The 19645-nt window shown below is 38.0% G+C and overlaps 3 protein-coding genes across 3 annotated transcripts; all 3 read left to right on the top strand.

The window, feature by feature from the left end:
• The first annotated feature begins 4335 nt into the window (after positions 1 to 4335).
• Positions 4336 to 4721, top strand: LOC122071868. The gene has a single exon (XM_042636320.1). It carries the CDS (start codon positions 4361 to 4363, stop codon positions 4613 to 4615), a length of 255 nt encoding a protein of 84 aa, XP_042492254.1. The 5' UTR covers positions 4336 to 4360; the 3' UTR covers positions 4616 to 4721.
• A 791-nt stretch (positions 4722 to 5512) lies between these two features.
• On the top strand, positions 5513 to 6533 carry LOC122071867 (ESCRT-related protein CHMP1B). The gene has a single exon (XM_042636319.1). It carries the CDS (start codon positions 5691 to 5693, stop codon positions 6300 to 6302), a length of 612 nt encoding a protein of 203 aa, XP_042492253.1. The 5' UTR covers positions 5513 to 5690; the 3' UTR covers positions 6303 to 6533.
• Positions 6534 to 13186: 6653 nt separating this feature from the next.
• On the top strand, positions 13187 to 19459 carry LOC122072206 (histone acetyltransferase type B catalytic subunit). Its single transcript, XM_042636775.1, has 10 exons — positions 13187 to 13389; positions 13558 to 13599; positions 13884 to 13993; positions 16240 to 16308; positions 16671 to 16709; positions 16827 to 16903; positions 16996 to 17095; positions 17801 to 17888; positions 18059 to 18219; positions 18635 to 19459. Exons 1-10 carry the CDS (start codon positions 13200 to 13202, stop codon positions 19298 to 19300), a joined length of 1542 nt encoding a protein of 513 aa, XP_042492709.1. The 5' UTR covers positions 13187 to 13199; the 3' UTR covers positions 19301 to 19459.
• Positions 19460 to 19645: the final 186 nt, after the last annotated feature.

The following is a 19645-nucleotide window of genomic DNA, read 5'->3' as shown; positions in this document are numbered from 1 at the left end:
GGGAAATGGTGAAATCTTGAAGCTTCTTCACCACACGAAGACAACGTCTTTCAAAGGGTAAAGTTGTTCATCTTTCGTCTCGAGCTGATCGGTGTGTCATCCGAGGGGAGAAAGAAGCTTCTCTCCCTCCTTCGCGACCCAATCTCATTAACAGATATCCTACAAAATAACAACTTCAAGCAAATTGAGTTGCAAACATTTTAAATCGAAGGGGAATGGGAAAGAAGACTGATTTTTCTGGTTCTGTTTGATTTCAGGAACTCAGGCCGATAGCGCTACCATCTACTGCAAGCGAGAATAGAAAGTCATTTTCCCCGGAGAAGGAGAACAAGTATTACACTACTAGAGGGTATATTAGGTATATCACCTTTAGAAGGGTATTTTAGTATTTATAAAAAAATATATCTGCTGATGTCAGTATTTAAAGTATATTCTGTAACCATAACTGACGGCAGGGGGTCTGAGTATAATTTGGTATTATGCAGGGGGTGTTTCTCTAATTGTGACATTCTCTAGGGGGTGGCATTGTAAATTATCCTTTCTAATTTTATCATATACTATTGAGGGCATTTGGGATAATCTATAAGCTTTTAGAAAGCAACTTCTTAAGGGTTAAGAGGCAAATCCAATCAAATATGTCAGTTTGGTATCTTTCAAACCTATAGCTTGAGAAACCTATAATCCCTTTTTTTTTTTTTTTTTTTGGTTGATTAAAAAAAAAAAACATTTTTTCATCTCAACGTTATAAACAATTAAAGGTTAATATATGAAATTCAAGGATAATAAAGATTCTAAACTTATATTTTTTATTGGTCTCACCTCGTTGTCTCTTGGAATAAACTTAAAAATATAAACTCTATAAAGCAATCAAGTCTGCCTTACATAGTATATGTATGTACCAATTCCATGTCAGTAAGATCATGTGACACATAAGCAACATCATGTGACACATCAACAATGAGGTATAATGACTAGTCATAGTTTCATAAATCAAATTTCTAAAAAGCAAAGGGGGGGGGGAAAGAAAGTGTTCAGCAAAAAGGGTTTTTGGGTCAAATTTGCACACGTCTCTGTGACTAGATCAAAATGGGGATTGCCTTAGAAGACAAGTAACAAGTTCAATTGGGTTCATCTACCATGCATCTCATGTGTCATATCATTTATAAACCATGATTTAATCATAAATTTAAAGTGTTTTTTTCGTCAAATCTTATCACTATAAGTTATGAATGTAAGATTCATTATGATTCAAGCTCAATAATAAATCGATCTAAATCGGTATTAATCCAATATTAAAAAATCGAAATAAATCAAAATCAAATCGAATTGAAACCAAAACTGACCAAAATCGAAATTTCTTAACGGATTGGTTTTTGTCTCCCTCATTCTTAGACCGAAACCAATTCAACCTGATCAAAACTGAACCAAACCGTCCAATCAACACCACTATATAAATCCATAATCTTCACTGGGGTGGAAAAAACTTGACCATCTCGGATGGTTTATAAGAGATTGTAGATTCGAACCATAAGAAAGAAATTAAGAATTTTTTACTGAAAAAGTCAATGGAGTGGAAGTGTATAGAGAAAGGTTTGACCAAAAGAAAGTGTCTTGAGACGGGACACGCGTTCCCTCAGCCTTTATAAACTTGCCAAACTCCGTGAAATTTAAAATCAAAACAAAGAAATTTAAATTTTTTCATCCCCATGTTAGCCATGTCTGCCGGAGATTCTCTGCCTCTGAGCGGCGGAGATGGATTTGCCGAGAGAGAACTCCGCGCGAAGCGCCAACGCTTCGATAGATGCTTCTCCTTCATGGAGATTAACATCGAACCAGGAAAATCTCTGAAGGAATTGGATCCTGAAAAACTGAAAACTGAGATCAAGAAATGGACTAAAGCTGTAGTCCGTTATGCTCGTCAAGTTAGTGGTCATCTTGGAGGCTCTCGTGGCTGATCAGACTCTCTCTCTCTCTCACTTCTCTTTCTCCATTTACGATGTAACCACAATTCAAAGTATGGTTATTGAAGATTGAATGATCACCAAAAGTTTCAGACCTTTCTATTAACGTCAACTCTCAAGGTTGAATGTACAAAGCTGGTGATACTGCATTGGAATGGTTGTAAGCTCTCTCCATTGTTGGTTTCCTTCACTTAACAATTATAGTTCTCCATTGTTGCTCTGTGTCAAGCTTCACCTCCACTGCGTATCCTCAACGGTCGAACGAGTACAAAGAATGAAAGGGCGTCTTCTCAACGATTGAAAGAGTACAGAGAATGAACGGGAAGCGGGTTATGTACTTAGCTCAAAATTTTAATTTGAAACTTTCGATTACCCACGTTTTTGTGTCGTGATGAATTATGATTCTTATGAACAAGTAGTGTGTTTTGCCCTTTTGAAATAACACGTGATTGTAAATAGATATGTTTGATGAATGGTTCTCATTTAACCCCAATATGACCTGGTTCATGAAGCTATGGGGTTAGTATGGGCCTGCGAGACTAGTCAAGGCGAAGATACCCGTCATTAGCAAAAAAATAAAAAAATAGATATGTTTGCCCAAGTTCTTTTTGCAAAATTACTTTGTTACGCTCATCTTTTAGCCGTTATGAAATGTTTAATGACTTTCTATTTTATCATACTATTGACTATTAAGTACTTTTGGGATAACCTATGAGCTTCTAGAAGCCAGCTTCCTAGGTGCTGAGGGGCAAATCCAACCAAATATGTTGGTATGGGATCTTTCAAATCTGCAGCTCGAGAAGCCCATAATTTCACCCCAGCTTCTTGGCTTCTGAATTTCAAGGTTAATAAAGATCCTAAACTGATATTTTTCATTGGTCTCACCTTGTTGTCTCCTGAAATAAACCTAAAAATATAGACTCTGTAAATCAGCCTAGTATGCCTTATGTAGTATATGACTATATCACCAAATCCATGTCAGCAAGATCATATGATACGTTAGTAATAAGGTATAGTGACATGTCATACTTTCATAGATCAAATCTCTAGAAAAGGAAGAGGGAGGGGAAAGAAAGTGATTAGCAAAAAGAATTTTGTGTTTAACTTGCACACGTCTCTAAGACCAAATCAAAATAGGGAATGCCCTGGAAGACATCTCTAAGACCAAATCAAAACAAGAATGCCTTGGAAGACAAGCGACAAGTTCACCCGGTTTCATCTACCATGAAGCATCTCATGTGTCATATCCAATTGTACACAATACCACAATGAACACTTTGGTTTTTTCTATCATAATAAATATATTTTATGGTCTATCATCTATACCTCATAAATAATTATTATTATTTGTTGGAATTTTATTTATTTTCTTTCAACTCTTTTCGTCTACCTCACAGGTAAATTTGATCATCAATTCTTATCTTTCCTTGTCTAATCCAAAAATTCGATATCATGAAAATTATGGGTGATAATTTAAAGAAATCAAATGGTTAAAAGCGAATCAAATTGAAACAAATCTATTTCATTTTTTATTTCAAATTGTGGATTATTTTTTCATAATAGTTCAATTTCAATTTCATGATGACAACCATTGAGCTAAACCAAATTACCCATTCTCAAATCAAATATATATATATATATATATATTATGTTTTGATCAATATGAATGATAAATCTATTTTTTTTTATTTAAGAAAAAGATGGAATTTGGCCCTAACAAAAAGGGTTTTTCTTTTGTTGGAGATGTAAAAACTCTGTCCAAATAAAAAATGAATAAAAATCAAACCAAAACAAGATGTCCGTTCTGACTTTTAAAAACAACTTTTTATTCACAAAAGGGTTTTTTGTTATTGAAGATGTAAAAAAGTTCGTCCAAATCGAAAATGAATAAAAATCAAACCAAAACAGGACCAAACCCATTCAGTTCTGATTTTGGAAAAATAATCTCTTCAATTATAGTTCGATTCTTATTTTCACACATTGTATTTTTAACCAAATCCAAGTCGATATTGAGTAACAAAATTGAAACCAAATCAATTGACAACATTACATGGAATGTTCTATCTTCACCATGGTTTCAAGTATCAATATTTGTATCAGTTATATTGGCCATATTGTATTGGTATCGGTTACCCATATCGTTTCAAGAGTAAAATAGTAAAAAAAAGGACAAAAAAAAAAGGACAAAAATGACCAATGAATTAGATCGGTATACCGATACCGATACTGAAAAGTCAATTGAATAGAAGTGTATTGAGAAAGGTTTGACCAAAAAAGAAGTGTCTTGAGTGGGGGCACACGTAATAACAGCTGGCGGAGATTTTCCTTCGCCTTTATAAACTTGCCAAACTCGTGGAATTTTAGAATCAATTCAAAGGAATTTAAATTTCTTCATCGCCATGTCAGCCATGTCTGCCGGAGATTCTCTGCCTCTTAGCGGCGGGGATGGAGATGGAGATGCCGAGAGAGAGCTCCGTGCGAAGCGCCAACGCTTCGATAGATGCTTCTCCTTCATGGAGATTAACATCGAATCAGGGAAATCTCTAAAGGAGTTGGATACTGAAAAATTGAAAACAGAGATTAAGAAATGGGCTAAAGCTGTAGTCCGTTATGCTCGTCAAGTTAGTGGTCATCTTGCAGGCTCTCGTGGCTGATCAGACTCTCTCTCTCTTCTCTTTCTCCATTTACGATGTAACCACGATTTAAAATATCGTTATTGAAGATTGAATGATCACCAGAAGTTTCAGACATTTCTGTTAACTTCAACTCTCAAGGTCGAATGTACAGAGCTGGTGATACTAAATGGAATGGCTATAAGCTATCTCCATTGTTGGTTTTCTTCAATCAAATTTTTAATTTTGTATATATTAACCTTTAATCAGGCATTGTAGTCTTCTTTCATTTTAGATGACGCCTGTAACAAGGCATTGTATATATCATTCCATTCCAAAGATCATGTACTAGCTGTGGAAGTAACTCAAGAAATCAAAGTTTTGTCTTCCTCCCTTCCCTCTTTATATCTCTCTTTGGAATTCTGTTTCTTCTTTTCATACATAGCTTCTGAAATCAAATACACCAGCTATGGTTTCTCAGACAAAGGCTTGAAGTTATAAAGGTAAGACAACTCCGTTCGAAATTGTGGGAAACCCTAATCTCTTCTCCCTTCTTCTTCTGCGAAAATATCGGTCTTTATTCCCTAATCTCTTCTCCCTTCTTCGTTCTTTCCTCCCTTCTTCTTTGTTTCAAATTGAGAGATGGGATCTGAGAGGCGATGGAGGTAGGTGACTCTAGCTCCTTCTTCCCTAATCTCTTCTCCCTTCTTTTCGTTCAGGTTTTTCTCCTGCTCCTTCCCCTCTCTTCTTCTTCGTTTCAGGTTGGGAGACAGAGACGATGGAGCTCCTCCTCCTATCGGGTCAGATCCGGATATTCTTGTCTTGAGAGAGAAAAAGTATTGACAGCCGTTGGATTTGGATAGGACACATGTCGTGAGTAGAGAGAGAATTGGAGATGTCCTACCCTAGTCTCGAACTCTCGATGGAAAATTCCTGGAAGAAACCCTAACGCGTTTCCCACAGGCCTAAAGGGGAATCCTCCAATAAGAATAGAACGTTGAATTGGATTTGGGAGCTATATAAGACCGTCATCAGGGGTCGAGAAGAAGAAATTAGCAATTGCAGGCTAAGACTGAAATCGAGAGGAAGACTAAGTGGTGAATCGTGATCCGTAGCAATGGGAAATACCGAAAAGCTGATGAATCAGATCATGGAACTCAAATTCACTTCGAAGAGTCTGCAACGCCAATCCCGCAAATGCGAGAAAGAGGAGAAGGCCGAGAAGCTCAAGGTCAAGAAAGCAATCGAGAAGGGTAACGTGGATGGTGCTCGGATCTATGCCGAGAACGCGATTCGCAAGCGCAGCGAACAGATGAATTACCTCCGTTTAGCCTCTCGTCTCGATGCTGTTGTCGCTCGCCTTGACACCCAGGCCAAAATGACCACCATCAGCAAGTCCATGGGTTCCATCGTCAAATCCCTTGACTCCTCTCTTAACTCCGGGAATCTGCAGAAGATGTCGGAAACCATGGACCAGTTCGAGAAGCAGTTCGTCAACATGGAGGTTCAGGCCGAATTCATGGAGAGTTCCATGGCTGGAAGCACATCGCTTTCTACGCCCGAAGGCGAGGTCAACAGCCTGATGCAACAGGTCGCTGATGATTATGGTTTGGAGGTCTCCGTTGGTCTGCCTCAGCCTGCTGGTCATGCTATTCCCACCAAGTCTGCGGAGAAGGCGGATAAGAATGACCTGTCCAGACGCCTCGAGGAGCTCAAGGCTAGAGGTTAGGTCTGTAGGATTGAGTTAATTCTTGGCCTGGGGTAATTTTTGGCGTTTCTGGTATGTAATATTGGCGGAATTGTTTAATTCCGCAGCGACAACATCTCTGTAAATAATGGGTTTGCACTTTATAGTTCTGTTCTTGTTTTTTCCTCTTATGAAGACTTTATTCCTGGTTTATATACGTACTATGTTGTCTCTTCACTGCTGAATCAATTCGACTCTTTATTATTTTGTGTCTCCTGTGATTATTTTTCTGATATCCGGTTATTCTTAATTTTGTGGATGTTAATCCTGGTTGATCTATCAAGAAGCACTTACCCTTGATTGTTCATACTTATATTACTTTGAATTTCTTATTGCTGCTCTTTACAATTTGTTCTGCATCATCATATTCTGGGGTCTAGCTCAGCTGTAGTTGTCTTAGAAAATGTGACAAAGTTTCTTGTTGCATGTGAAGAACATCAGGTTATTCTTTTTTTCAATAAATCCAAATTGTTACTGAGAGGGATTTAAGGTCCCTAAGAAAAATGGATTGTGCTATATGGCCACTGTAGGAGCTACACAGAGATCCTCAAGATACAAAGAAGTGATTAACTAAGGGCTATTGAAAAATCGTGTTGCATTTCGATTAATGTCAAGATCACAGACATCTGAGAATAGATAAAGCTTTCACTACAATTCTACAGGTTGGTCCAAAGGATTTCAGAAAGCAGTGGTGTTTCTTTCTTTCTGTACAGTCCAGACGAGATTGATCTCTAGGTTTTACAAACCCTAATCGCAGAAGCGGGAGTCTGACAACTACACATGACCCTCTCCATCTTTAATGGAAGGACTCATAGAGAAGAACACATTTGAAAACAAGAATCACTGCTAGGAAAGGGAGGACAAAACTCTGCATACGACTGATTTCAGAAGGAGAAGTACATGATCAATTTTGGGATTCTTTTATTTAATTTATACAGGAACCCATTTATGGTGTTTTGTCCTGTGGATTCCTAGTTTGTCTAGGTCTTTTACGGTGTCTGTTCTGGTGGCTAAACCTCGTGGGGTGTTTTTCTATTATTTTCTTGTGGCACTTGAAGAAACCTTGCTACAGCTTTGACTGGAGTGGAAGGCAATTATGATAAGATTATGGGGAGACTTTGATTGGTTACAGCGAAGGTGGTATTCGGCTCACCTGATTTATCTCTTTGTTGGATTCCGTGGCTTACGGTTGCGAAGTGGATTGTTGCTTCTCATGCTTTGGAGGTTGAATTGATGCGAGCAAGCACTTTGAATGAATTGAAAGGCGTCATTGGTGTTCACAATTAGAATAATTCCCTTTCATAAGGAGAGAGTGATGAGAAACTGATTTGGATTCTGCTGGAGGTTGTGTAGTTTTTCAAGGTCGTTTCCTTGTGGAATGCAAATCTAATGCGTCATGTTTCTTTGATTTTATCTGGCAGCGGTGGAAGAATTATTGGAGCCTTGAATTGGTGCTTCCATGGGTGTTTCATTATGCCTAATTGTACAAGATGGTTCGCAAGTGTCAGTTTTAGTATTTGGAATTGACTTCTAATTTTTGGTGGGCAAAATTACGTTTTATGTTTTAATTATCTCAGTATTGGATCTCTGTATTTCTCATGCAAAAACTACGTGTCTGATAACACTGCAATTGTAGCTATTGGAGTTCAGCTTCTAATGCTATGGATTGGAGGAGCAATAGCTGTTGGAACTCCTCCCATAATCTATTGTAGTGTGGATTGTGTTTTGGTTGGTGATTTGTATTCTCTTGAAGCCTTTTGGCTTTTGGATGTTAAGTTTGCCATCGATCTTTGTTAATCGGGTTTGGTCTCTTTCAGATACTTGGATTTGATTTCAGTTGTACACTTGTACTCGTCTGAGGTGAGAAATTTAGCTTAGCCATGACCAATAATCATTTTATAATGAATGGGGCTGGGAGGGTTGCTTGTCAATGGACACCCCCGACAAAAAGTTTTCTGATTTAGTTGACATCTTTAAATCCTGGATCCCTCAGAGAACTGAGTCAGCTAAGTGTCAAGGGACTTTTGGATGCCCGACCAGAGCTGTAGGGAATGCTATGAGTGTGACTCTCAATTCACGATCTTTTACGGTAGGCATCATTGCCGTCTCTGTGGAAGAGTTATCTGTTCAAAGTGTACTACAAACTCAATTCCTGCCCCGTCTGATGAGCCAAAGACAGGCAGGGTCCGCAGGGAGGACTGGGAGAGGATCCGGGTCTGTAATTATTGCTTCAAACAATGGGAACAAGGGATAGCAACAGTTGATGATAGGATCCAAACATCCAGTCCAGGTCTCAGTCCTTCACCCTCAGCGACAAGTTTGGCCACCACCACCAAGTCTAGTGCAACTGGGAACAGCAGCAACGGCACTATTGGTTCAATGCCATACTCAACTGGAGTACTGGACCATATCAATGGGTGCCATGTAGTTCAGGTCTCAGCCCGCGTCAGTCATCTCAAGTTGAACCTTGTACAGACAAGCAAGACATGGTAGCACCTGAGAGGGGCATGGATCCCGTCACAGACATTGGGGGTCAATCTCCCAACTCGTATGGATTCTGCCTGAACAGGTATTCTTTAATCTTGCCTCTTGTTAATGCCCCTTGATTTCATCTGAGAAATTCCTTTCAGGAGATAGTCTACTTGGAAAATTGATAGGTTTAAGGATGCTTTATATACATGCTCAATGGTTGTGTGTGAGTGCTCTTTTTTGTCCGTCTGTTTTATTGATTTATGAATATGGCTAAAATCAACCGCTGTGAAAGGTTTCTTTCACTGGTTAGTACTTGAGTAGATTACACTCCTAACCAGTTTTTTTGTGTCTTCACCTTGCATCTCTCATTGGCACCAATTTTTTTTTTTTTTTTTGGGGGGGGTTTCTCTCTTACACTTGTTCTTGTATATATTAGGTGGTAACACTGTCCAGGGTGATTAGGAATATTTTGCCCCCCTCCCTCCTGGAAATTTATTTTACTCCATGACTGTTAGAGATACTTGATGAATTACATTTTTTCTGGTTATTCTTTGGTGTCAGGAGTGATGATGATTTTGACATGGTGTTTATCGATCAGATTCTGAAACTCAGTGTTTTCCTCAGGCTGATGATTATTATGGCCCAGTCGAGTTTGATGAGATTGACGATACTTATGAATCACATAAAGTGCATCTTGATGCAGAAAATGTTGAAACAAAGGATTTGAGCAGCTCTTTGGTACATGATAGTGTAGATTCATGAGGGTTAGAAGGAATAAAAAAACAGGGGGAAGAAGCAGAGGGACATGATATTTGTTATGAGTGTGAGGCTGCTGGATCATTATATGGTATGGATGGTACAGATGGTACAGAAGCAGAGCCAGTAGATTTTGAGACTAACGAGTTGCTTTGGCTTCCTCAAGAGCCGGAAGATGAAGAGGATGAGAGGGAACCTGGCCCATTTGATGATGATGATGATGATGCTCAGAAGAGTGGGCATATTTACGTTCTACAAGCAGCTTTGGCAGTGGGAAGTGCCGAACTAGGGACCAATCAGGCGAAGAGCATGGTAAGGCCATGAAGAATGTGGTTGATGAGCATTTTAGGGATTTGGTTTTCAACTTTTGCAAGTTGAAAATCTACCTATAGGTGAGGAAGCTGACCAGGAAAGTTGGTTGGAGATAATTACATCTTTGTCTTGGGAGGCTGCAACACTAAGCAAGGGGGGGGAGGAATGGATCCTGGTGGATGTGTGAAGGTCAAATGCATAGCTTGTGGGCGTTGCAGTGAGAGGTAAATTTATGATAAATAAATGATGATTCAATAAATGGTGCTTCATTTCATATGCTTCGTCTATCAACTAATTGGTCTGGAGATTTCATTGCGTAACCATTTCTTTGATGGGCACAACCTCACAATAGCCAATCCTTGTTGTCTCCTTCATTGATTTTTTTGGCCAACTGCATGCGTAATTATCTTTTGTTTGTTGAGAAGATGGGCTGCGGTCTGTACTGTGTAGTTTGTTTTAACTTCTGGTGTAGGTTTACGAAACTAATGAAGAGTTTTCACCTCATAAATTGAATATGTGGTAAGTTGGTGGATGTGTAGATTGTGTGGTGATGGCCTGCATTTTTTGAAACTTGATGTGTGGTCTGCCCTTATACCTGAACACTCATTTACATATGTGGTCTTATTGCATTTGCCTCATGTACCATGAAAGCAAGTCCTTTTATGAAGATTACCCCATCTGTCATATTGTTTCCCTCACTGCATTCCCTTTATGACCACAATGATATGCTTTAGTGCTTTCACTTTTTAGTTGGAAATTTTAAGCTGGGTTTGCTTTCACTTTGTAGTTAAGGAAGTTTGAACTGGGTTTGCTGCATGACTTGCTAGCCTAACTTTGTAGATATAGATCTAAAGACAATTAACTGCTCATAATGCACAATAGGAGATTCTCTTCCCGGTTTGTGCAGTAAATGTGACACTTCCCTGGTGGTCCACTCTATACACCGACTTCATTGGGTTCTAATGGGGTTTTGTCCGTATTGGATGTCCTACTTGTCATTTAATGCAGATATGCATTTATGTGTTGGTATCAGATTGTGAAACCTCATTAACACCAGAACTTGGACATGTTAATATTGGTTCATTTGATATCTTTTGAGGCTAAATCTGGATATGAAAGACATGAGAAAATATTTGGGGCAGCTACTCATAATAAAAAATGGAGGCTAAAAAGAAAAGGACTGAGTTTTCCTAAGGCCACGGTGAATGGCCCATGATCACAGACATTTTGTGGGGGGGAGAGGGGGTGTACATTTCGATTGTCATATTGTTCAGCCACTGATGAAGGAAATTTTTTTCCAAAAGAAAGAGGAAAATATAATGTTCGTACACAGTTACGCCAGCTTTTCTACAGATCAACTCAACTACACAAAGCATTATAATCCGGTGCTAATCCCATACCAGTGAAATCTTGATATGATCCTAGGTTATGAAACCCTATGATGCAGATTTGATGTAGATTTGAGGATGAACCAGCTTGACCCGTCTGGCCATGCAGATTTGAAGTGATAATACTTGCATTCCTACATAGTTTTTTTTCCAACAGAAAAAAGGAAAAAAGTATTCCGCTTTTCAAAGTAATTTTTTACTTTATTTTCTTTTCTGGTGCAAGAAAATAAGGGCTGATACGGACCCCACAAGGGGCCAAGGAGCGACTGGGCCACACTAATTAGTATATATTACTACTATATTCCAAAAAGGGGGGTGGGGTTAAGAGGGTTAAACCAACGACCTTCCATTGTTTACATTAGAGTTCAACTGTTTGTCACTGAGCTAGAAATTTGTACCTATTTGTTATTGTAAATTAGGTATTGTGGTTCCGATATGGCTCTATAGCTTTCCTTAGCAATGTCTTATGTTTTAAAATTTGTGGTAAACAACCCTTCTGTCACTATATTGGGTGGCAACAACCTGGATTTTCACATGCAAATATGGGTCCGTGTGGCAATTGTTGAGCATAAATGAGATGTCTTTATAACAAAATTGGTTTCATTTATTTCCACCCCACTTAACAAAAATCTGAAAATGTTTTTAAATTTGAGTGTGAGATGGTATATATTTGGACCAACAAAATTATATATCATGCGGCAGAATAAATGATTTTGAAATTTTTTTATAAGCAAAGGTCTCATACTTGCATGAGTTTTAGTTTGAACGAAACTGATCCGGTGGCAAAATAAAGCATTGAAATTTTAGAAACAACGTATCAACATTGTGAATTTCATATAAGAGAACATGGATTTTTTTATTTTAGTCTAGTTGCACAAAGGAAGGAACTCCCCTTTCCATAAGCAATTTTCAATATAACTATAGTTGAGAAATTTGGAATCCGGAATAATTCGATAGTAAACATTGAATTTGATTTGCTTTTCTGTCAGTAAAAAAATAAAAGACCCACTGACTAACCCAACATTACTAAGCTACTTTTTTTTAAGATATTTTATCTGAAGAGATCTAATGAGAAACTATGGGCTCGGTTTTATTGCAAGTGCAATGGGCAAGGGAAAGGGAAATATTTGTATTTTCTATAAAATATATTTTACTTTCCAATGAATTATTTATATTTTCTTTACAATTAAATGTTAAAAATGATTTTTTTATTTAAAATATAGAAATTTCCTTCACAACCAAACAGAGCTTATGCATTTATAGGTTTTTGAGTAAAAATCAGTGTATTAAGTTTATCAATGCTCCTGTGGAGGAAGAAGAATTCTTTAACCAGTGGTGAAGTGATCCCCCTATAATTAATCGGAGTTGGCAAGTTTTTGAGTTTGACGTCTCTTACTTCCTTAAGGCCACTTATACAGGGTGCTAATTGCCTTTTTACGAGACTAATTAGGCGATTAGTAAAATATAATAATAAAAAAGATCCTATAATTACACTCATATATCATTATTAACTCCTACTCCTTATTGTATAGGTCGAAAAACACCCCTCCCTTGATTCAATGATCAATCAAACAAAAGGATGGCAATGGGTGAAAAAAAATTTAGGTCCAAAATCAGTCGAGCCCTCACAGGTAGGCACAATGTCGTAATTATCATGGGCATGTTCTATCACTGAGCTAATAGCTTGTCATGCGAATCTCCTACTGAGCCCACCATGGCAAAAGCGAGAGAAACCCCATCCCTCTCTCTTCTTTTTGTGCCCCCTATCACGAGAAACTCCATCCTCTCACTTTCCTTTTTGCGCCCGTGTCGCCACACGGGGAGGGAGATGGACGTAAAAAAAGACATCCTATCAACTGAATTTCTGGGTCTTGGAAAAGAAATCTCATATTAAATAGAAAAATAAATAAATAAATAAATAAAAGAATCGCATATCAAGTGGAAGCGCTCAATGGTGAATAGCCCTAAAACCTCATTTATACTGTATATAAATCCCTTCTCTTTCATATTCTCTTATTTCCCCCCCGTCTTTTCCCGCTCTCAGAAAACCCTAATCTGCGGGAAGATGGGACTGAAGCAAGCGGCAGCTGATGCATCCTCTGATGCCAAGAAGCGGAGGCGTGTCGGATTTTCTGAAATTGGTTAGTTAACTCGAACCCGTAGTTTTCCTTCCTCAATACCTCTCCGTTTCTTACCTTTCTTTATTTGGTGGTTTTCAATGTAATTCATGACCTGCGATCTTTGATTCCTTTTTCTTATCTTTACTTATTTCATCTGATCCTCTGTTGTTTCTGTTTCTTCGAGCACAGATGTTGGAATTGAAGCGAATGATTGTATTAAAGTTTTTATCGGTACGAGTTTTTTTCATCTTATCCGACTGGTTATCTATTGTTATTCTGATAATTGCTTTTGTTTAGCTTCTTGTACATCACTTTATGACCCGTTTGAATGCCAAATTTAAAGAAAATGGGCACTTTATGAACTTTTTTGCCGCAGAATGCTATTGTTTCGTTTTGCCCTTCAGATTTAATGAACAATTTTCAGCATGGATGCAGCTACATGTTATTTGAAGATGCTACTATACGTAATATGTTGAGCTTTTGTTTGATATTCATTTTATTTGACTATGTTGTAGTTAGTAGCAAAGAGGAGGTAAATGGTGCGTCAGGCTTTTGTATTGATCCAGTTGACTTGAATCGGTTTTTTGGTGAAGATGGGAAAATATATGGTTACAAGGATTTAAAGGTGAGCTTACACTTAAAACATTAATCGAGTTCTTTCTTTTGGTTGCTCCAGTTTGAGTGTTGGTGCTTCTGATGTGATTCATGAATCATGTCATCTCCTCTCCATCCCTTCCCCCCCACCCACCCCCCCACCCAAAAAAGTTTCTTTATGGGCCTTCTTTATTTTGCCCCCTTCCCCACCGCCCCCAGTTAGTCTTCATGTCACTTGCTATGTTGCTTATGTCCAAATTCCTTTTCCATTTTTACATATAACTCAATTCAACAAGAACTAAAACTAAGCCTTATCCCAACTAATTGGAGCTGGCACCAAGAATCCTGTTCTGCTATTCCATTCTATGTAAAACTGAAACAACTGTGAATTCATAAGCATCCCTTGTGTTTCCTCCTCACTATCTCAATCCGGACATCTTCTGCCTTCCCCTTGTCCTTTTACCACATTTTATTTGCATCAGGTTGCTCCTTTCTGGTGCATAACTACAATGTGTATAGTTGTATATTCTTCTGAATATTTTGCTAGATTTACTTATACGTTCCAATTTATCTTCAATGCATTATACAATTACACGTATTGTGGTTCATAGGTCCAATTTAGCCTGTCACAAACTTACCAGCTTAATGTGAGCACTGATTAGTCTTCTACTTTTGCATTGGAGAATCAATCAAACATTGCCTTGTCAGCTAAGGTTATTCCATGAAATTTTGCAACTAAATGATATTTGATGAATTGAAGCCTAAATTGCCAGCCAAAGAAATGTTACTTTTGTTGTAAAATCCTCACATGTGAAAATGACTGAATTAGTGATATATGTCACTATTTTCTGTTCGTCGGCCATCAAAGCTTTTGGTGTATCCAAGCAATGTACCATTCCTAACTGAAGAAAGGGTTGTGTCAGTCTATCAGAAATGCTTAATATTTTCCAAAGACTCCATATAAAGAAAGATAAACCTTACCTCAGACATCCGTAGAAATGAGAAAAAGGTCAATCGAAAGTTGCTTTATAAAGATTGTTAGTGTTGATATCCAACCCAAAAGCTCAAACTATTGGGTGGAGATACTCACCAGTATATGAGGGGATGGAAGGGCTCAGGGTTAACCGATGTGGGACTATTCTCCCCACACTCACTCCTCCCTTTTAGGCCAAAAAAGGATTGCATACATGTGCATGGATGAACGGAAGTGGGTCTGGAGACATTTGCAAAAGGATTGGAGAAAACCACTCTAATACCGTGTAAATATCCATCCAAAAGCTTGCACTACCGGGATGGAACTTTTGTGATGGATATTTATAGTAAGAAACAGGAAAGCAGAGGTATACCATCAAAGCTTCCTATATTGATAAATTCAATGGCATTTAAAATTTCAAAATGCTCGTAGGGCCTATACAATTCAAACTCAAATGACCTTTTCAATTAAAATAACACTGCATATAAAGTTGAAAACAAATTCCTAATTGGAAATTTGAGAACTGTGGGAATTCCTGTGTTGCCTTGAGAATGCTATGACTGAGGCAAGCCTACTTGATCCATGATGGTGCAACTGGATTAACTATGTAATTGAACATAAAACCCCCTGGGAGGGTGGGGGGTCTAGATCTTACGCTGAGAAGAAGGTGTTGGGGAAACAAGCTCTACCCAAGTACCATGGGAGGTTTTTGTGTGCCTTCCAAAATTAAGTAATAGCTATCTGATGATATTTTGTTGAATAGATATGCTCTCAAACATGGAAATTTTGTCCAGCTTATGTACCCTACTAAATCCATAATCATTCAAATTCTGTAGTTAGTGTTGGAGAATTAAATAACCCCAATTGTCATCTAGTTTGAGAGAGAAACCATGTATATTATGTGGCATGATGAAAAAGAAAAACGGATAAGGATACTAATCTGAATCAACATCATCGATATATTGGGTATGATTTCTAGTTGAGGTCTCCATTGACATAGTCATTTGAAACTAGGATACTGACTGCAAGCTTCCATGGATGGTGAGTTGGTTTTGTGCACTTTACAATAGTTTACTATGTACTGTTTACTATTATAGACTACACAGATTGAAGGTCTCAAACAGGGCACTTCGAGAAGCTTGGCAACTGAGATCACTTGTTGCTCTTACCAAAAAAAAAAAAAAAGATGAATTATATGTCTGTGTTAGTGCATTATAATTACTAGAAGCTTGACAAGGATTATTATTATTATCATATCATCATTATTTATTATTTTTATTTATTTTCCAACATATCCTGTGCAGATTACCATCTCGTTGAGCAGCATTTCTTTTCATGCATATGCTGATATTAAATTTCAGAGTTCATCAGAGGTAAACACTAAGTATTGCTTGCCCCACTTTTCGTTCATATGAATTCATGATGGTAGCGAACCACCATACTTTTTAAATTCTTTGTATTTTGCTCTTTGGGCGCAGCATGAGTTAATTTCTTGAGAGCTCTTTGCCAAACTGCCTAAACTCTAGTGGATTAGGAGGATAACATACGTTTTGCACCTTACTAAGTTTTTAAAAGTCTTATGCTTTCTTTCCTTCTATGCTTGGTTTGTCTTACCTCTTCTGGTTACTTTCTGTTGAAACCTTTTTTGCATTTGGCAACAAAATCAAACATTTTGTCAAGTTTCTAGCATTGAATCTTACACTGCACTCTTACATTAACCAATCTTGATCTGTAGGGAGGGAAAGGGATCACAGATCTGAAGTCTTCTCTTCAGGTACCATTAACCACCTGCTTTGTTTATTTTTATTCATCCAAAAAAAAAAACTACCTGCTTTGAACTGTATGATATTTTGTCCCCACTTGTATGGTTAAAGTTGGGTAATTTATACAGAACATTTTTGGTGAATCTTTGGTTGAGAATAAGGAGGATTTTCTTCGAACTTTCTCTACAGAGAGTTGTTACATCAGGTACAAATGAGACACACTTGTCCACACATACATTCTGTGTATGTTCAGCCTTTTGGTCAATGCTTGTTTTCCATCTCTTTATCCTGTTTCAGTACTTCTATCTCAAATGGGAAGGTCATACAGTGCAAAGCTTCCCAGGGATGCAGTGACAAATCTAATAATCATTTGGAATCAGAGGCAAATACTGTGGAGGTTCTTTCTACTTCTCAATTTTCCTGTTATCATGCATTATATTTTGTTGTGCCAGCTGAAATCTTAAGAACCAAATTCTTATAGGAGAAACTTAGAATTGAATACTGGTTTATAGCAAGTGCTTTACTCCCTGTAATTTGCATACAGTAGCAGTCTCTCTAATATCCCTGTCCTATTTAAACCAGTATTTTAAATGAGTGGTCTGGGAAGTGTTTGGGTTTTCACCCAGGCAACTATTGTATATGTAATTCTCTTTTTTTTTTCAGCTCCTTTTGTGGTTGGAACCATGGTCGAATTGTTTAGACCATTATTTAGATGGTTTTCAAGGCTACCCAAAAGGTTATATCCTCAAGTTACTAGTTACTTATCACCCTCCCAATGTGCTATTGTATATTCATGATAACCATGTAGTTAGTAGTTAATTACCAATGGGAGGCCAGTTCTGTTATTCACTTACCATTTAGGGCTTCAACTCATAGATGTGTTGGGTCTTAAAAGATCTTTTTGGGAATTAACAGTCATATTTGAGTTTCTGCTGGAATTGATTTGAAATCATTCCAACAATGTAAAATGCCTTTTCTTTTGCTTAATCTAATTACACATCTATCTTAATCATATTTTCCCTGATGAGATATCTCTAAAGTTTTTATCTGTGGTTGATTTTTTTACTGCCATTTATGATTCTCTCTCTCCGTCCTTGTACAGCTTCAGGTCATTCAATTGGCAATAAACAGCTTACCTGTTGGACAGCTGTACAGTCGGTTGGTGCCTCTCGTACTTCTCCTTGTTGATGGTAATTTTTCTCACCTTAAGTATCAGAAATTTTCGTTGTAATCATTCATGACTACCCATGTATGGAATATGCGTTAGTTATTACATCCAAACTTCCCCAACCATGCCTACCTGAATCTATATATAAAAGTGATGTCAATTTGTTACAATATTTTTTTTTTGGGGGTTCAGGTAGCAGTCCCATTGACATCACGGATCCAAGATGGGAGATTTATCTTGTAGTTCAGAAGACACTAGACAACCAGGAGGATGCTGACCTCAGATTGCTTGGATTTGCAGCCGTCTATCGGTTTTATCGCTACCCTGATAGTTCACGCTTACGTATCAGCCAGGTTTTGCTCTCCTAGATTCTTACATTTAACCATATGGGAAAAATATTTAAGACATGAAATATTGGTTCTAATTCGTTAAGGCAGTGTCAGATCTTTTGGTCTGATGTTACTGTCATATGCAGCAAGATAGCTGCTCCATGTGCTGTTTGCTGGGTGCTTTCTTATGATAAAATGATTTAATGAAAGAAGACCTTCCCAGTGCACAAGGCTCCTGCTACTGTAGGGTTTGAGAGGGGCAAATGTGCAAGCCTTACCCCCGCTTCATAGGGAAGCTGTTTCCGTGTTTGATCCCGCAACCTGGTGGTTGCAATGGCACAACTTAACTGCTGTGCCAAGGGTTAATAAAATTTGATACTTTTGAGTTTACTACTCAATCATCATTCGCATGTCATGGTCCATCTTGTTATGGTTGCAGATACTTGTGTTGCCTCCTTATCAAGGCCAAGGTCATGGTCGGTACCTTTTGGAGGTTCTGCATGAATTAGCCATATTGGAAAATGTTTATGATGTGACAGTTGAAGAGCCATCTGATTACCTTCAACATGTGCGGACCTGCATGGATATGCTCCACCTGCTTGATTTTGACCCAGTGCAGGGAGCAGTTAATTCTGCTGTTTCTCATCTTAAACAAGGGAATCTGTCAAAGAAAACCTCCAAGTTTCAATTGGAACCACCTGCTAGTGTAGTTGAGAATGTCAGGAAAAACTTGAAGATTAACAGGAAACAGTTTCTCCAATGCTGGGAGGTTCTTATCTATCTTGGCCTTGATCCTGTTGACCGGTACATGGAGAACTATGTGACATTTATTTCTGAACGTACGAAGGCTGACATCTTAGGAAAAGATTCTGGGACTGATGGGAAGCATTTGATTGATGTCCCAAATGATTACGACATTGACATGGCATTTGTCATGTTCCGGACACAGGCTGGTGGAGGAAATAGTGTTGAGATTGACAAAAGCCAAGCTGATCAAACTAATCAAGAGGAGGCACTGCGGCAATTAGTTGATGATCGGGTGAAAGAAATTATGTCCATTGCACTGAAGGTATCTTCACTTCGGGGGTGTGGAGTCTTAAAGTAGCCATTGTGAGTGATAGTATCTTTTGGTCCCCAGGGCATTTTTGTATGCTTTGGTGACTTTGTAGGTTTGGTCACCTGGGACTTGTTTGTAAATTATGTAGCTACATTTGTATTTTATGATGTTCATTTTGCGTATTAAATTAGAGAAATTTGCCATGAATATGCTTTGTCAAGCTATTGAGAAAATTGGATTTTGAATCTAGCAGCCTGGAGAATGGTTTTTGGTAAACTTATTAGATGCTTCAATTTGTTGGGACAACGCAGCACATACACAAATTCTTAGTGTGAATCATGGACTAGGAATCTGGTTCATGCTTGTATGGATTTTGACAAAAAATATGTGAAA

Source organism: Macadamia integrifolia, chromosome 2 (assembly GCF_013358625.1).
Source record: "Macadamia integrifolia cultivar HAES 741 chromosome 2, SCU_Mint_v3, whole genome shotgun sequence".
NCBI classification, from domain to species: Eukaryota; Viridiplantae; Streptophyta; class Magnoliopsida; order Proteales; family Proteaceae; genus Macadamia; species Macadamia integrifolia.
Note: the sequence above shows the minus strand (reverse complement) of the source record. Positions and strands in the feature narration are given on the sequence as shown.